At 38.1% G+C, this 17922-nt stretch overlaps 1 protein-coding gene across 2 annotated transcripts in view; it reads left to right on the top strand.

Annotated features, from left to right (window-relative positions):
- TAFA1 (TAFA chemokine like family member 1) overlaps positions 1-6556 on the top strand; it is a 301035-nt gene extending 294479 nt beyond the window's left edge. Inside the window, exons 5-7 of one of the 2 annotated variants that reach the window (XR_012788587.1) lie at positions 2775-2899; positions 4160-4229; positions 5527-6556. Coding sequence is in view for 1 of the 2 variants with exons in the window: in XM_075574279.1 (XP_075430394.1) it covers positions 2775-2899; positions 5527-5544 (143 nt within the window). In the remaining variant the exon portion in view is untranslated. The remainder of the gene's footprint in view (positions 1-2774; positions 2900-4159; positions 4230-5526) is intronic. The other variant, XM_075574279.1, reaches the window with a different exon arrangement.
- Positions 6557-17922: the final 11366 nt, after the last annotated feature.

The raw sequence follows: 17922 nt of genomic DNA on the forward strand, positions 1-17922 counted from the left end.
GACGAAGGGGCTTTCTCTTTATCAACCGATGTGGCCAACTGGGTCGTTTTTGGCCGAAATTCCCCGTTGAAATACAAGAAGCCCCTAAATAAGAAAGTTCAGCAGTAGTTTGGCCGGCAATTACATGCTTACTAACGCATCTAAACCTAACAACATCTATAATGCTGTAATAAAAATCCTACACAAGTCATTTAAATGGTACTGTATATGAAGCTGTCAGTAGAAGGAGCATGCAACGGACAAATGACCGTTGCAAAGTGATACAGCCCTGGTTAATACAATAGTGCAAAATGTTCATTATGAGACTTGTGTTAGTCGTGATGATGCACACATGTTCTCCACTGTGCATACTGTATAATGGATATCAGGAGTGGTGCAGCTGCAGAAGCTTTGGACAGTGAAGCTGGATTCCTGTATTGGACACTTGGTTGCTGTGCCCACAGCAAATTCGAGTTCTTTGTACCTTTGCCACCAAAATGGAACTCTTGGAACAGAGACTCATTATTCATGTATTGTTCTATCCTGGATATGTGCACTGTATAATAAAATACATTGTATGCTGCAAGTTAATTATTATTGTCATCATTTATTTATAACATGCTAATATATTTCGTAACGCATTAAAATAAGGTTGGAGGATGAAAAACAATAACAGAACAAACATTAACATACATTGTAACAGTAGGTAAGGAGGGCTCTGCTCTAAGGAGCTTACAATCTATAAGGTAGGCCAAATGGAAACATAGGTACAGGGGGATGAGAAGGTTGATGTGTTTCAGATTGTACAGAGCAGCTGTAACATCAGTGAACGGCAGCAAACAGCTGACACCCTTTGGCTGCCGCCGTTGCTGCGACTCGGGTGGTATCATCTCCAAGAAAGTCTGGGGTAAAGTAATGTCAGCTGCACAGCAAACAGACGACACCCATAGCAGAGTTATAGGGAGGAGGTGCTGACAAACTCTAGCTCTTTGAAGTTGTGTCTGTCTTTTTCGGATGATGTTAACTTTGTTACCGCTGATTTAGTGGACAGGAGCAGTGAATTGGAAGCATACTGGGGGTTCTCACTTTGGGGGGGCTACCTGTGCTGTGACTTGAATGGTAACATCTACAAGAAAGTCTGGGGTAAAGTTAATTCAAATAAAATGGCAAAATGGAGGGCAGGGGCACTCGTGACAATGGAGTTATGCATTAAAGCAAGGTTCACTACCTGAAGCAAAAACAAAGGGTTTGAGTACAGATAAAGAATAAAGTGGGGGCACATCTCTCAAAAATCAACGTTTATTGTCAGCAAATGCTTTGGGAATCCTAACCTTCTTTATCTAATTCCTTATCCTAATCCTTATCTAATTCTTATTCTCCTTATGAGAAGGAGTGGCTCAGTGAGTAAAGACACTCACTGGCTCAATTCCCCGTGTCAGCTCCTTGTGACCCATGGGCAAGTCACTTTATCTCCCTGTGCCTCAGGCACCATAAACATAGATTGTAAGCTCCATGGGGCAGGGACCCGTGCCTGCAAAATGTCTGTGTAAAGCGCTTCGTAAAAAAACTAGCAGCACTATACAAGAATATGTTATTATTATTATTATTATTATTATTATTATTATTATCGCTACCAAACCCTAAGCAGACCTTTTAGAGTGAAATGTATGTGATCTATTGTTATTAATAGGTGTTTAAAGCTAAAAATATATTCAAGTATAGAGAGCAGGAGCAGATTGGAGGCGAAAAGTGGCCGGGGCCTTTCACTTGCCTGTTGGTCCTTCTCCAGCGGTGTCGTGTGACAGCGCGTTGTCAATGCAGCGTGCTGCAATGTGACGTTGCATTGCCATGACAAAAGGGTGTCATGGCGACATGATGTCAATGGAGGAGGGCCGCTCGGGACAAGGTAAGTCTTACAGAGGCCCCTCTCTCTCCCCCAGCAATGAGTTTCATTGTTGTGGTGAAGAGCGCGGGGCCACTGCAAACAATGCACAGCGCAACACCGGCCTACAGTGGACGTGCTGTGGGCCGTTGCAGTGGGAATACTGTTGCACGCCCGCAGCACCGGCCTACCTGGGCAAACCTGAACGCCCCGTTGGACAATCTGCCCCTAATAGAGAGAGAGAGATGTGCACCTTGTGGTAGTTATTTAAAACACAACTAATACAGGTGCACCAACGAGTATTCTAAAACTTGCCTTAAACTTGCCTTGGAAAATCTGGGGCTATCACCAACAAGATCCAGGTACATGCTGGGTACATGCTGGGTACATGCTGCAACATGTCAGTGTCATTTCTGCAGAGACTACTGGCCCATCGGATTAACACAGCAGGGGTCCCTGGCAGTCCCATTCAGTTTGAATGGGACTGCCAAGGACCCCCGCTGTTAATTCGATGGGCCATTAGTCTGTCTGCAGAAATGTCACTGAAATGTTCCAGCATGTACCCAGCATGTACCCAGCATATACCCAGCATGTACCTGGGTCTTGTTGGTGATTGTACCAGATTTGTTTTAGAATACTCGTCGGCACTACAGTACTACCTGTTCATATACTAACTATCCTGCTACTGAGGGTGAAGATATATTTATTTATTTAATTGGACAACAGTAGGACGCTTGTCATAATGAAATTAAATGTAATACTGTACTAATTACGTTTAATTTTCCAGATTCCAGAGTTTGAAAAAGTGTAGACTGGCCATAACTAATAACATACATGTACATCCTAAAACTACAACTACACTTAGAGGTACAGGGAAATCCTTAAATGTTAATCTACCTTGTTTCTCTCTTAGCTTCCATAGTTATTGGAAAATGGTGGTGTGAGATGGAACCATGTCTAGAAGGAGAAGAGTGCAAGACATTACCTGATAATTCAGGGTGGATGTGTGCAACTGGCAATAAGATAAAGACCACAAGAGTAAGTATCAAAAAAAGGAGAGAAGCATCCTCATTTTGTCTGCAATATTACTCATTCAATTAAGTAGAAATAAGTACAGTATAAAGTAATGTTGTCTTTAGCAGCACTTTTTTAATTGGTGGCACACTAGGTAACACTGTTAATACGCCTACAGTAGGATGCTACACTACTTATGAGAGCTATAGTATGGTTTAACAAATTCTGCAAAGTGCAGGTTTCCTCTAGGACAGAGGTACACAGAACATCTCTACTCACACGTTCATAATTCAATTCTCAATTTGCAATTCTCCAATTTATGTGACAGCCAAGAACAGAGGAGAAACAACATTTCAGATCCCATGTGGACCTTTCATCAGGTGAAGAAAGCTCCATATGGGACCTCAAACGTTGTTCTGCCTCTGTTCTTGGCTGTCACATTAAATGGAGAATTGCATTATGAACTTATGAGTAGAGGAGACCTGCATTTTTCAGAATTTGTTTGTCTAGGTTGTGTTGGCTGCACCAGCAGGATTCTCCTCGGCTGAAACTTTTTCCCCGCACTTTGAAACTGTACTACTAGGTATGTGGGTTAGCCATTCAAATATTATACTAAAGTATGTATGTTATTCTGGCTATAGGAATAACAGACCCTGTTTCTCTATTCCAAATGCCATTAGAATTGTCCCAGGATGCTTCTTATTGGTAGTCAGGCTGATGGGACAAACGGCTCTATAAAGTTAATTAGGGAACAAGAAACTCTCGTGTCATTTCTTGATCGAGTACCACTACCACTGAGTTTTCTAGTCACTTACATTTTACAGGTTCCGTATTCAAATATCTAGACACAGCCGTGAATAATAAAGTGATCTTAGAAATTCTAAAATCAAAAGCCAGTCCAAATTGTAGTGTGGAGTGAAAGCTGCCAGACTCAATCTTAATCTAGAGCAGTGTGGTGGAAATAATGCTGCTACCTGGGTAGCTGAATTGGGTTAATCCCCTATCTATATGATAGGCACCCTAACGCTTTCTCTTCTTGTAATGATTGGCTGCCCAGCAGAAATTGTTGTTTGTGCTCCAAAGCCTTTAAACGCACGGCTCTGTATACCGTACAATGTATTATTCCTTGCTGTCTGTATGTATATATATTTCCAAGATTTGTTTTCAAACATCTGCTTACCCTCTGTGTTGTGCCAGACCTTCTTTATGGATACACATTAAAATGCAATATGTTTATTTTCTTGGGGGGGGGAAACGGTTTTACATTTTTGTTTTGTTTTTAAGTTTCAGGGCCGCTCATAACCATTTTGATGCAAAGCTGGAAGGCATCTGAGAGGCCCTGAAACCTTGTACTGTAGGTATAGTCATGTCTAACAAAAAACAGATTTGTCTTTTTTTCCCCTTGTTTTTTATTTCTTTTTTCCAAACATCCTGTCAGACTTCACTTACTGCATACTATTGACCATTGACACAGTAATAAGGATCAATTGTCGGTGATAAAATCCATGTTAACAATGTATTAATATGTTGTATCTACAATGACAGGATATTATCTGAATGAGCAAGTAGTATTGCTTAATCTGTGTCAATTGAATCTGCATACATGCCCCTCCAGCAATGAACGATTTAATTATAAGTATGCTGCAGACTCCAGTATTTACATTGATACATACATGAAGATTTATGGCTTTTAACCTCCCATTCATTCCATCACTATGCATTGCTGCTAATGTATTTTACATGTCCTTTAGTTTAGAGTTTTAAGAAGATGCAGTGATCACGAAAGATTGCTAATTTGTTACAGGTTGTGATACCTTTTACTCAACCAGCATGAGAGTTTTTATAGATGCTGTTATGCCTTACAAGTAATTTCTCATAAATCTGACATCTACAGAATTCTGCTCATGTTAATGCAATAATGAGTCTTTTCTAAAGTCTCCAGTTTCTGTTAATAAAGTTATAAGGTAGATCAGTGAGGTGCCCTCTACTAAAGTTTGTTTTAGTGATAAATCAATGGGGGAAGATGTGTGTGGAAATATCTCTAAACTTCTATATTACACACTATTTTTGCATACAGCAACGTAACACCATGACTCAGTGTTACATCATATACATGAAAAACATGTGATCATATATACAGTACATTTCTACAGTAAGTACAGCTCAACCCCCTTATAACACTGCGGAACGCGTTAGAAATACTGTACAACTGTATGCATTGTACAATAAAGTATTTAAGATACCAATAATCGTGTTGTAAAGTATTCATAAATACGAAAATTGGGAGCCGCGCTTGCATCGCGTTATAAGCGGATTCGCGTTGTGACGGATCGCGTTATAATGGGGTTGTGCTGCATGTACTTTGTTGATTTTCCCATGTATGTTTAATATACATATTTTATTTCGGAGTGCCTGTTTTTTTGGAGATGCTAAATCCTTTACATAGTGTAGCAAACAAGACACAGTATGCCACATTTACATCATACTTTATAATATTTACATTTGTATTGGTTTAAAATACAGACACTTGGAGGCAATGTTTGAAATTGTTTAGAGAAAGGCACTGCAGATCACTCTATCATGTGATTAGTTAAATGTATAACCTTTATCAATACCCAGACATTGGCATATTGTTTGTGCTTGTGTTTCAGATTCATCCGAGAGCCTAATCTTTTGTCTGATGGATATTATAAGCATCTGCTGATGTAAGAGGAGGCCATATTAAAAGTTACAACCATACTAAGGATTTACAAGCCAAATGGATATTTTACTTGCACTTTGACTTTTTATCAAATACGTTTAGCGGTTTCACTATGTGAAATAAAATGATCCATGGAAATAATACACCTAGTTTGAGACTTTGCCAAAAACATGGAGAATCGTTGAACGTTTTTCTGATGAAACATGAAACTCGGTCCTTTGGATTTACAACTTTCTTTATACCATCTAAAAAAAAAAAAAATAAACAAGTATATGTTTTCCCGAAACCTCCTACAAGATGAATGGATGGTACCATTTCCTTTTCTTTCTGGAGCTGTATCACATTTGAATTGCTAAGGAAATTATCAGCCTGTTCAAGAATAGCAGTTAACACCCGCATTACATACTGCCCGACAAAAAAACTCAGAGATATGGGAATCTTCAAGAAGTAACATATGGAATAAAAATATCTTCCTTTTATTTCAACTGGACATGTTGTCAAAATATGTTAATTTTATTCTGGTGGCTTTCCCTTACCCCATTTGTGATAATAGCATGCAGGCTTTGATTATTTAAACATTTATATTAAATTGACAAACCTTACATTGATGGTTCCAGTATCTTCCAATGACATCTTTTTTTTAGAGTCCGTGAAGTCCCACGAGGAAGAAAAAGTTTTCAGTGCAACGCGGTTTGTCATTAAACATTTCTGTGGCGCAGTCAGTTTCGGTAGGCAACAGCCTATATTTGTATTACCGGTGTAAATAAAACCTCCGCAGACTTTGTATAGCTGGTACGGTATGCAGTGATCCCTTTCCAACTCCACAGTTTTGCACCCGCTTACCCTTCAAAACTGAAAATCATTTTGTTTGTTTTTTGTTTTGTAATGCTTGGTCATTGAAATTTTCAGTTAAACCTTATTTTATTTAGAAGATGATTTAACTTGCAATATTCATCCTAATCATGAACAATAGCATTAAAGGTGTATAAATTCTTATGTTGAGCTTGTTTTGTGTTTTGTTTCCAATAATTTAAATGTATCATGTTTACAACTGTTCTGATGTTCTTGTTAGCTTCTTCATTGATACAGTAGGTGAGCCAGCAAAGAGTTAACAGGGAAACCAGTCTTCTATTTACATTTACTCATGGTAAAATAAGCATAAACCAACACATTTGCTAGTTGTCTGTCTCTAGATTGGTTGTTGAGTAACTGCTCTTTTAAGTAAAAGCACTGGAGCCACTTGAGAAGCATACAAAGTGTATCCTGTGTGAATTAGAACTGTACAAAACCTTTGCCCAAGTTCCTATACCTTATTCAGCCGTATAAATAATTGGTAATAAAACATATGGTAATGAGTATAAAGTAAAATACTTCAATAATATTTTCTTGGTTATTTAGTTAAACCCTTTGTCCAAAGCGTCATAGGCCTGCATACCAAGGTATAACCAAATTTGCAGGTCCTAACACTAAACTGTGAACCTTTCCTTTTACCTCTGTATGAGGGGAAACAACCACAGTGGGTCTTGTCCATACAGCAAAATGAAAAAACGTCCCAAGTTAAAAAGGTGGGGAGGGGTGAGCTCTGGGAGGAGGGACCACCTACCTCCAAACAACTGTTGCCAGTTAGAAATTGAATTAACACACACTTTCCCAGCAAGCTCAAACCCCAACACCCACCACATCATATAAATATATATGTCAAAAGGAGTGCTACTGAGTGTGGCAAATGTATACAACAAAAGACAGGGTGCCCAATGCTACATCCAATTGACACAATATATATGGCAATAAGTATAAAGTTAAATACTTCAATAATAATATTTTCTTGGTTATTTAGTTAAACCTTTTGGCCAAAAAAATCCCTTTTTGGCCATAAAAATCTCTCTAAAGCCTTTACTCTCACCAGCAAGGGATGAGTGCCTTGGCAGTTCTTCCCCCGGAGTCACGGCTGTCTTTACATGCAAAGTTATACATTTTGTCTGAGTGGTAGAAAATGATGCAGCATCTATCATCAAGCATTCAAATTAGTCCTAAGAAACATTACACACACGGGTAATTTTTTCATCAAATATATTGATTGATGTTTACAAAATCAAAACACACATACAACACTTTACTGCTTGCTGTTTTCATAATTACAGAATGATTAACCACGGTTTATGCCAGATAACATTTGTCGGTTTAATTCTTAGAGCAGTATCAACAAAGCAACAACACTATTTAGAATGTGGAAGACTATAATTGTATAAAGGCTACGCGAGGTCATAAAAGGTTTGCAATTAAATGTGCATTCATCTTACTTAGTCATAGCATTCATTTTGCTTCCTGAAAGAGTAAGTGTTGCCACGGTGGGCCTCTTGTTTAGTTTGCATTGCAGGAAATAACGTTCGGTCAGATGTACAGTGTAGCAAAATGCTAACATGGTCAGCAGAGCAGAAAGTGAACGTTACACAAATCGGTCCACGCATGAAGAAGGTCATATTAATACCATGTAAACTGTTGATTATTTGCATCTTGAGTGAACATTTTAATTTATTCACTAGAACTCAAACAAATGACTGCAAGAGACCACGCACGAGGCACTTTATATGTGCTTCATTTACACTATAATTCTTTGTGAACTCCTCCGACGGCTTTAAATAAACATTCTGCTGAGAGTTTTAGGGAAGCATCGGAGAAGTACGCGAAAACAATGCATTCATTTCACCCTTGATTCATAAGCAGAAATGTTTTATGTATAGAAACATCAGAAAATTTGATGTCAGCGTAAAAGACACATAGGCCTCAATTCAGTCAATTGCGATTCGGAGCATTCGTCAAGTCAATGGCAGATCATGCCAGACCGGGGTTGGGTACCCCACATAATAATGTAGTGAATCCTGGCCTTTAATCCTCTAGGACAGGGGTGGCCAACGCCAGTCTGCAAGTGCCACCAACAGGTCAGGTTTTCAGGATAGCCCTGCTTCAGCACAGGTGGCTCAATCAGTGGCTTAGTCAAAGACTGAGCCACCTATACTGAAGCTGGGACTGGTGGAGCCACCTGTGTTGAAGCAGGGATATTATGAAAACCTGACCTGTTGGTGGCCCTGTAGCGCTGGAGTTGGCCACCTCTGCACTAAGGTTCTTGACTTCGTCCATTCTTGTCCATGGCGTCACCTAATCTTGATTATACAGCTGAACCCCATTATAACGAAGTCCTTGGGGTCCACAGAATGAGACCGCGTTATAACCGTGATCGCGATATACAATTTCGCGAGGACTTACCGGCATTTAGATCTCTCTCCTCTCTGCAGCTGTCAGCTCTCTCCTCTCCCTGCTTCATAGGGCTGTGTCCACATGCGCGGCACTTACGTAGACATGGAGCACAGAGGAGGGGTTTTTTTTTTTAAAACATTCAATACAATTACTTTATGGCGCAGAGGTAGAGAATTGGTCTAGCATATGAAAGGTCCTGAGTTTGATTCCTGTATGATATGGTATAATTTATAAATTATTAAAAAATTTAAATAATAATTTATAAATTATTATTTCATTTTTATTATAATGTATAATTTATTATTTAATTTTTTTTATAATTTATAAATTATACCATATCAGACGAGGATCAAACCCAGGACCTTTCATATGCTAGAATCAATTCTCTACCTCTACGCCACAGGGACTGTGTTATGTCACTTAACATATAGTACAAAGTGCAGTCCATTGCTATGTGCTGTAGAGGTTAAGTATATTTATAGAGTCTGTTTTGTAGAGGTAGAGAATTGTTACCAGTATATGGAAGGTCCTGAGTTCGATTCCTGCATGTGTATTATATAAAATGTATTAATGTTCAATTCCCACATGGTGTAGGTGTGTGTATGTGTCCGTTAGCAATAAAGCATTGAACTGAATGTTTAAAAAAGAAAATCCCCACATGGTGTAGGGGGATGTGTTGTGTCATGTGACCCTCCTCTGCAGTCCAAGTCTATGTGAACACTGCGCTATGAAACAGGAGAAGAGAGAGGTCTAGATGCCGGGGTAAGTCCTCGCGCTGCAAAATGGAGATGTTTTTAAAACGGGAGCCACGCTCAGACCGCGTTATTCGCGGATCCACGTTGTAGTGGATCGCGCTATAACGGGGTTGACCTGTATCATTGTTTCTTTGTGTGCTATATTGATTTGTTAAACACTCCTTATAATACCTACTCATACAAGCGTGAAACAACTTGGTGCCATTAACCCTCTTACTGCCACAGCCCCCCCCACCCCCCTGGCACTTTGCGATCACATCTCTGCACCGTGGAGAGGTCATGTGATTGTGGTGTCACTGACACTCCCAGCTGCGCACAGCGCAATCTCCCTCAGAAAATTAGCAAGAAAGCCTACGATGTAGTGGCTTCGGGAGTGCCAGACCTCAGGATGTGCTAGGAATGACATGGGGCATCCAAAGGGTTAAATTACCATATTCTACCTTATATTTCAAACTCATCTTAAAAGCAAAAGTTCCACTTTTTAGCGATTTTGCAAACCAGATGAAAAGTGCCCTTTTTCCACAAATACCTCTTCACGTTCTACCTTGCGAAACCCTTATCAGAAATCAGCAAGTACACATGGTGTGTGGGGACTCTTTGTCCCAGACACACTTTGTTTGTAAAATAACATCTCATAATTGGAACATTTGAATAGAGTTTGATTATTTTATCTACTCTGCCCTCGTTCATTTTTCTGTTCTTAATTAAATGAAAGCTGCAAAGGCTTTCAGCTTCTAATCTCATGATTTATGTCCTCCAGGTAATAAAATGAGAAATGAATCTCTACACTTTATAATAAAGGTACATGAACTGCTTTGTAGATACATTATACCTGCACTATCTTTGTTGCTTCAATACCCTATACCAAACCAAAAAAGTTTACCTACATGTTTTATTTAATCTTTATATTCTGAAGCAACCAGTCCATTCTAATCAAAATAATTATTCCTTTAAACATTTGGTCATCTCTTCACCCTTTGATTGTTTCTATAGATGTCATTAGTGCCATTAAAGCCTGAAAACAGCTTGTCCTCCCGTGTGGCTCTTTCTTACCAGGGTTCGTTGAATACTCCCCCCGAGTGCCAATAAAATGCAGAGAGGCTCTCTGAGGAAGCTGTACTAGTGAAACGCGTTGTTCTAATTCACCAAGACTTTTTCCTCCCGGAGGCCACCGTAGCGATGAAGTGTGGGTGCGTTCCAGCTGTGCGTTCCAACAACTGCTGCCCGGAAGCAGAGAGCGCCCTGGTGTAACTAGCCCCATGAACTTTGCTACACCCAATGGGAGGTTTTAGATGTAAGTGTGTACTATTGTTTGTATGGTAATAAATTTCATGTGGTTTACTTCCACTCTCTCTGCATTTTACTGGCACTCGGGGGGAGTATTCAACGAACCCTGGTACGAAAGAGCCACACGGGAGGACAAGCAGAGACCTCACGATCCAGAAGGAACAGGAAAAGAAACCTTTGATGATCCTGCACTCACACAAGGCCGTGTGAGTATTTGTGCTTTATATCCATTTTTCACTAACCTATCCCTGTGTAGATTACACCACAAGAAGTGCATTGACTGCGGTTCGGTTTTAACCCTTGTGCATCATTGAGGTGCTAGGTAAGTCTGGCTACATTGTTAACCAGTCTGCCATTTGATTCTATGGAATGTTACTTTACATACATTTATTGATTTGCGCTCCCCTTGTTTTCTGTCTTTACTACTTCCATTGAGGAACAAGGAAAGGTTCCCCTAAGGGTTTCTGAGCTGCGGACAGTGGACGCCGAAGGCGTATACCAGCATTGGGGTATACGCAGGGGCCATCTAGCATGTAATAAGTGTTCTATTACATTTATTTTTTTTCATTTAATTAAGTCAGAGAGAGCGTCCTAGTATTCTTTGTCATGATATATAAATATTAGCTGAAGTGGAGGTTTCCCAGAAGGAAGTCGAGCTTTGGTCACCATGAAGACCCCTAGTAAGGTAAGGGAAAAAATTGGGGGAAAGGAGTTTTGTTTTAGATCCCCAGCAAGGACAGGAGTAAAAAATACAGTAAGGGACAAGGGGTTCCAGAAATGAAAGGGAAGAGGTAAAAAGCCTGTATATTCTGCAAGGTTTTAGATTGAGGCAGTTTCAAAGGGCTCACTTTGTTCTTGATGTAAACCTCCGGTTCACTTTTCCTGGACCGCAAAATACTGTAGGAGAAGCTCTTCATCCTTTCTCTGCAGAACAGCTCTGGACTACATTGGAAGGAATTAGGCCCAATCTGAACTAGAAATTAAAGGTGATGGAAATTGGGTCCCTGTGGAAACTAACTTATTAGCTATATTATACAGACTGTACTTAAAAATTTCTTTCCAACCATGACATGTTGTAAAATATGACTTTGTTTTAGTTGACTTGTTGTCGGAAAATAATAAATGGGACTATATTTTCATTTCCCTGTTTTATCCTGAAGCAACAGAGCATTACATTAATTGACTTGTCTTATTAATTCAATAAGCTGCTTCCAAGATGAAACGCTGAGCTATGCTTGCCTGTTTTTAGCACTTTTTAGTTGTTAAAAGAAAGGCTCTAAGGCTGAAACTGCTCAGATGTTCTGCACACTTCACTGAATAATGTAATGCTCCACTGAATGTGGAATTACTACAAACCGCTACTTTTTCAAGGAGTTACCATTTAATTCGTACTGTATGTTGACAAGAAACCACTTAACACTTTTTCATATTAAACACATGGATAGTAAAAATGTGAGCTGCATACTTTGTGATTTTAATATGTTACAAATGTCAGTCTGATGATATTGTTAGGGAAGTCAGTTCAGTGTAAATCGAAAATGCACGTGATGATCATTCAGCACATATTATTCATATAAACAATAAAATACCAACGTATATGGTATCCTTGTCTAAAATCTATTCAGAACTAAACAAAATCTTCAGCTTGCCCTGTGGCAATAACTAAACATAGAGGCCCCTGTTGAATGAAGATTTCAGTCAAATGAATGAAGCTTAAATCCTTCCTAGCAAGAAGAAGATGGTTTCACAGCAGATTGAACAGTGGTCTGAAAGTGTTTTAGCAACATGTACAGTATTAAAGTCACAATAAAGTAGAAGCTTTCAACCAATTACATTTTTCGTTTCAATTTTTTGCATTATTTAATAGCTTTTCAAATGTAGACACAAAGGACTATTTCTCATAGTCAACATGGAGAGAAGGAATTCCTATAATGAAACAAATTTATAAAAATAAATAGCAAAAAAACAAACAAATAAAACTATCATCAAACATTCCTTTATTTGAAAATCTTCTAAAAATAAAAAGTTCAACAGCTAGATCTTGTATATTGATTTAAATGGACGATTCTTCAAAATCAAGTGGTAAAGTGTGTGTATGTGTATATATATATATATATATATATATATATATATATATAAATAGCATGTTCTTGTATAGCGTTGCTAGTTTTATGTAGCACTTTAAAGAGACATTTTGCAGGCATAGGCCCTGCCCCGTGGAGCTTACAATCTATGTTTTTGGTGCCTGAGGCACAGGGAGATAAAGTGACTTGCCCAAGGTTCCCCTGTTTTTAACTCAGTGCCAGTAGGTGTCTTTTACTCACTGAGCCACTATATATATATATATATATATATATATATATATATATATATATATATATATATATATATATATATATAAATATATATATATATATATATATATATATATATATATATATATACACACACACACACACACACACACACACACACACAGAGCAAAAAGAAGCGCCAGTTCCGTATGATGGTGTAGTAAATAGGAATTTATTAATTAATTAACCAGAGCAGTCAAAATAGACCAATGTGAAATTGGTGTAATTAAAAAGCAAACATAAAACAAGTATTAGCAGTGTGCAGCAATGTATAGGTGACATGCAGAGGATAATACACAGCGAGGTAACCATATACTGGTAAGGAGAAAATGAACAGTGGTGCTAGAGATGGATAATAGCAGTGAACATAGCTGCTGACAGCCAAATGGATTTTAAATAGTCACCGGTAAGAGAGTGTTCTTTCTCAATGAAGATCCGGTGTGCTCTTCTCAGACCCGACGGTCTGGTTCCAGATGGAGCAATGATATATCCAAATGCCGTTTCCAGATGGTAATATCGCCCACATCCTCCTGTGGCAAACAGAGAAGTACTGCGTGCCAGAGCCTTATGTGAGGCAGACACTACCTGTGTGTCAGACCTCGCTGTGGCGCCAAATGAAGATGAACAACGGGCGCCTCTATCTCCAGATACAAAACGGTGATCCGTTCATGGAGCTCCTCGCCGGCTGTAACTGCGTCACCACGTGGCTGCGTCACTGCGTGTCTACATATCAACATCCAACGCGTTTCGTCACTAACAAGTGACTTTCTCAAGGATCCTTCATTGAGAAAGAACACTCTCTTACCGGTGACTATTTCAAATCCATTTGGCTGTCAGTAGCTATGTTCACTGCTATTATCCATCTCTTGCACCACTGTTCATTTTCTCCTTACCATTATATGGTTACCTCGCTGTGTATTATCCTCTGCATGTCACCTATACATTGCTGCACACTGCTAATACTTGTTTTATGTTTGCTTTTTAATCACACCAATTTCACATTGGTCTATTTTGACTGCTCTGGTTAATTAATTAATAAATTCCTATTTACTACACCATCATACGGAACTGGTGCTTCTTTTTGCTCTGTTTATGTTTAACTCACTGTGCTCAGGCTCAACCACTTAGAAGCCTGCCTCTTCCGTATAGACTGTTCCCATGCTGTTACTTATTCATCATTCACACAACTGTCACTGATTATATCAATTACAAGTGTAGTATCTATCACTCACATTAGTATATTATAATTTTATTTAACACTATATAGTCAGTTTATTCACAATATTTTGCACATCTCACTTATATCACTTACTAGCGCTACTGTTTGTTTCTGTGTTTGTATATATATATATATATATATATATATATATATATATATATATATATATATATAGATAGAGATATATATACATATATATCTATATATATATATATATATATATATATATATATATATATATATATAGCGAGAGAGAGATATATAATATATAGATAATATATACAGTACATATGCGTTTGTTTTACTGAACTGATTAAGTCAGTGGCTTTTTTCTACATGCAAGATTCCTATTCCAAAATACACAAGACAGTAAATATAAAAAAGTCTAAAACATATCAAACTGTTTCATTTTAAAATCGTTGATCGCTCAAGGGTTGAATGGCTCAGCTTGTTTCAGCAGCACTTCTGTTTACATGAATAGGTTTATTATCCTCACCCTTGTTACTATTTAAAGAAGTGAGGAACATCTGGTGTTTTAATGCTTCTGGGATTCCACGAGCAGATAAAGTTGTAATTTTTCTTCTCTCTGTGGTATAGTTTAGGTCAAACATCATGTATGATGCACTATGTACTGTATGTATTTCAGGAGCTGAGGTTATTCTCAATAGAAGGACTCCCTGCCACAAAAATGGTATACCTTACTCAGAGTTATTCAAAGTGGTACATTACAAACAAAAATGACAAAACATATTAAGCACCAGCATAATTTTTAAGGCAGCCAAAAAGCCATAAAAAAAAATACACAACCAGTGAGACAGAGACTGGAAAATACCCCTTGACTTGGGAAGAAATTTGTGAGACTATATAATCTATCTCTGTCAATACCACTATAAAGGAGAACAGTTACAAACAACTTTGTAGATGGTATCTCACCCCTGATAAACTTTACAAAATATATCCTCAGACCTCATCACAGTGTTTTTGAAATTGTGGAATGTAGGGCACTTTTTACCATACCTTGTGTGAATGTCCCTTACTACCATACGTAGTGGGAATGTCCCTTACTACCTTACCTTACGTGAATGTCCCTTACTACCATACCTAGTGGGAATGTCCCTTACTTCCATACCTAGTGGGAATGTCTCTTACTACCATACCTAGTGGGAATGTCCCTTTACTACCATACCTGATGTGAATGTCCCTTACTACCATACCTGATGTGAATGTCCCTTACTACCATACCTAGTGGGTATTTCCCTTACTACCATACCTAGTGGGAATGTCCCTTACTACCATCCCTTTTGGGAATGTCCCTTACTACAAACTATATGGACCCACGTATTCCAACGTCTTAGTTTACCACAGACAACAATTCATCCAAACCCAGCTATAGCTTTACTTAACAAACGACCTCCAAACATTAAAACACAATCTCATGTCCCACATTCTTTCAGCAATCAGACGCTGTATTGCCTTTAATTGGAAACAAGCAGCCCCAGTAATGATGGCAATTAAAAACAGAATTAATCAAACCATGGTGTTTGAAAAGATGACTGCATTTCTCAATGACAATATCGATACATTCCAGGGAGTATGGGATTCAAGGCTCTCAGAGGAAACCTCCCTCGATCATAATAGAAACCTATTAATTCTCTAATCCGGGCCCTTTGCTGGGGACAAAATTATATACGTTTCCCTATCGGTTCAACCAGGTATATGGTATATCGTCAGCAGAAGGATGTACAGTATTATACAGATCAAACATTTGGATCAAAACCTGTTGTATTTATCAATCAAATAGGACCTCTTAGTAATAAATTAAATGTATAATATCCGTGTAAAAATGGTATTGTACTATATACTATCTATGTTGTTATGTTATGTTTCATCCCACCCCAACTCTGCTTTTGTTTTTGTGCCTCCTGACTCCTAAACATTCAATAAAAAAAAAAATCAAAGTAAAAATAAAAAAACAAACATTTGTTTTATGTAAAAGTTTCAACAAACTTTACATTATAACTACTATTGTTCTTTTGTTATCAGGGAATCTGGAATGTTCTGCTCTTTTCTGTGATTTTCTTTGTCGGAAAATGAAGATACCCGCCGTTCCCTTTCATACACATAATAAGGCCACATACATCTTTTATGCATTTTTTTCCCAGAGTACTGTTGCAGGAACTCTCTTAATCAATCCCATTTTTGTATCCTTTTTATGGGCCTATTAATGCTTTCTGTATTTTCATAAATACATATTTTATCTTGTAACTGTCTGGAGACTTCTTGTATCTACTATATATTTTGGAAAGTTGTTTATCTGTCTGTTCCCTATGTACTACAAACAAACACAAACAGAGCCCAGTGCTACATCTAATGGCAAAAATACACAGTGAAATACCTATATATCTCTTGAATAAAAGGGTCATTTAGTTTAACACTTTGGCCAAAGCATTGTACGCCTGTGAGCCCCTCCAAGGCATGACCATAATTCACAGGTCCTAACACTGATTAAAATTCTTAATAACCTGTACAATACTAGGAAGAATGATCATAATTGATCTGTCATAATCAGCTGCATGGTTCTAAATCTGATTGAAATTCTTATTTACCTGAACAATACCAGGAAGAATACTCTGTATTAGATCTGTCACAATCAGCTACATGCAAAGTCCTGTGCATATGGAAAGTGTGTTTGTTCCCTATTTATTTGGACACCTCTTAAAGCTGCAGTTCAGTCTTTTTTTTTTACATTTATATTTTTACTTCAATAGTTTTATGTGTGCAATCTCTAATTACCTAAAGAACTGTATAGCTGCAGCTCAATTCGTTTTCCATGTATTGATAGGTCGAAATTTGGTGACATATTAAAAGCTGGCATTTGTTTATAATCTGCTTGACTGGCAGTGGAAGCTCATGAATATTCATGAGCAATCCTGAACTGACAAGTGCTAGAGGGAGGGCAGGGCTGACAAAGGGGTGTGCCAGAGCTTGTGACAGGACATGAAGGGGCAGTGCCTTAGCAAATGGCTGTTAAAATAGAATACAAGAAAATTGGTCTTTCAAAGTTGTTTTTTTAAAAACAGAAAATGCTAAAAGTATTTTTTCTTACTACAGAACTGATTTATTAAAAAAAAAAAAACATGCAGGATATTGACTGAACTGCAGCTTTAAGGTATTATAACGAACTTTTGATTGATGGTTCCTGAGGTCAAGGAGCAGGTGTTTGTCTGTTTGTATACAATTGGATACATTCTATTTTTAATTCTATAAGTTATTACAATTTGTCTAAGCAAGTCAGCCACTGGGTGTTGTAAGCTATGTATCTGGCATGTGACATCATACTGGTGACATCATAAAGAGCATAGCCTGGTGGCAGATAAGGAGCGTCAAATAGCTATAAAGTTTACACAGAAAGCAGACAGAAAAAATAAGAGGAAGTCAGTTGGCACGAGAGGTGAAAGTAAGCATGCTGTAGGAGA

Source organism: Ascaphus truei, chromosome 17, assembly GCF_040206685.1.
Source record: "Ascaphus truei isolate aAscTru1 chromosome 17, aAscTru1.hap1, whole genome shotgun sequence".
Classification (NCBI taxonomy): Eukaryota; Metazoa; Chordata; class Amphibia; order Anura; family Ascaphidae; genus Ascaphus; species Ascaphus truei.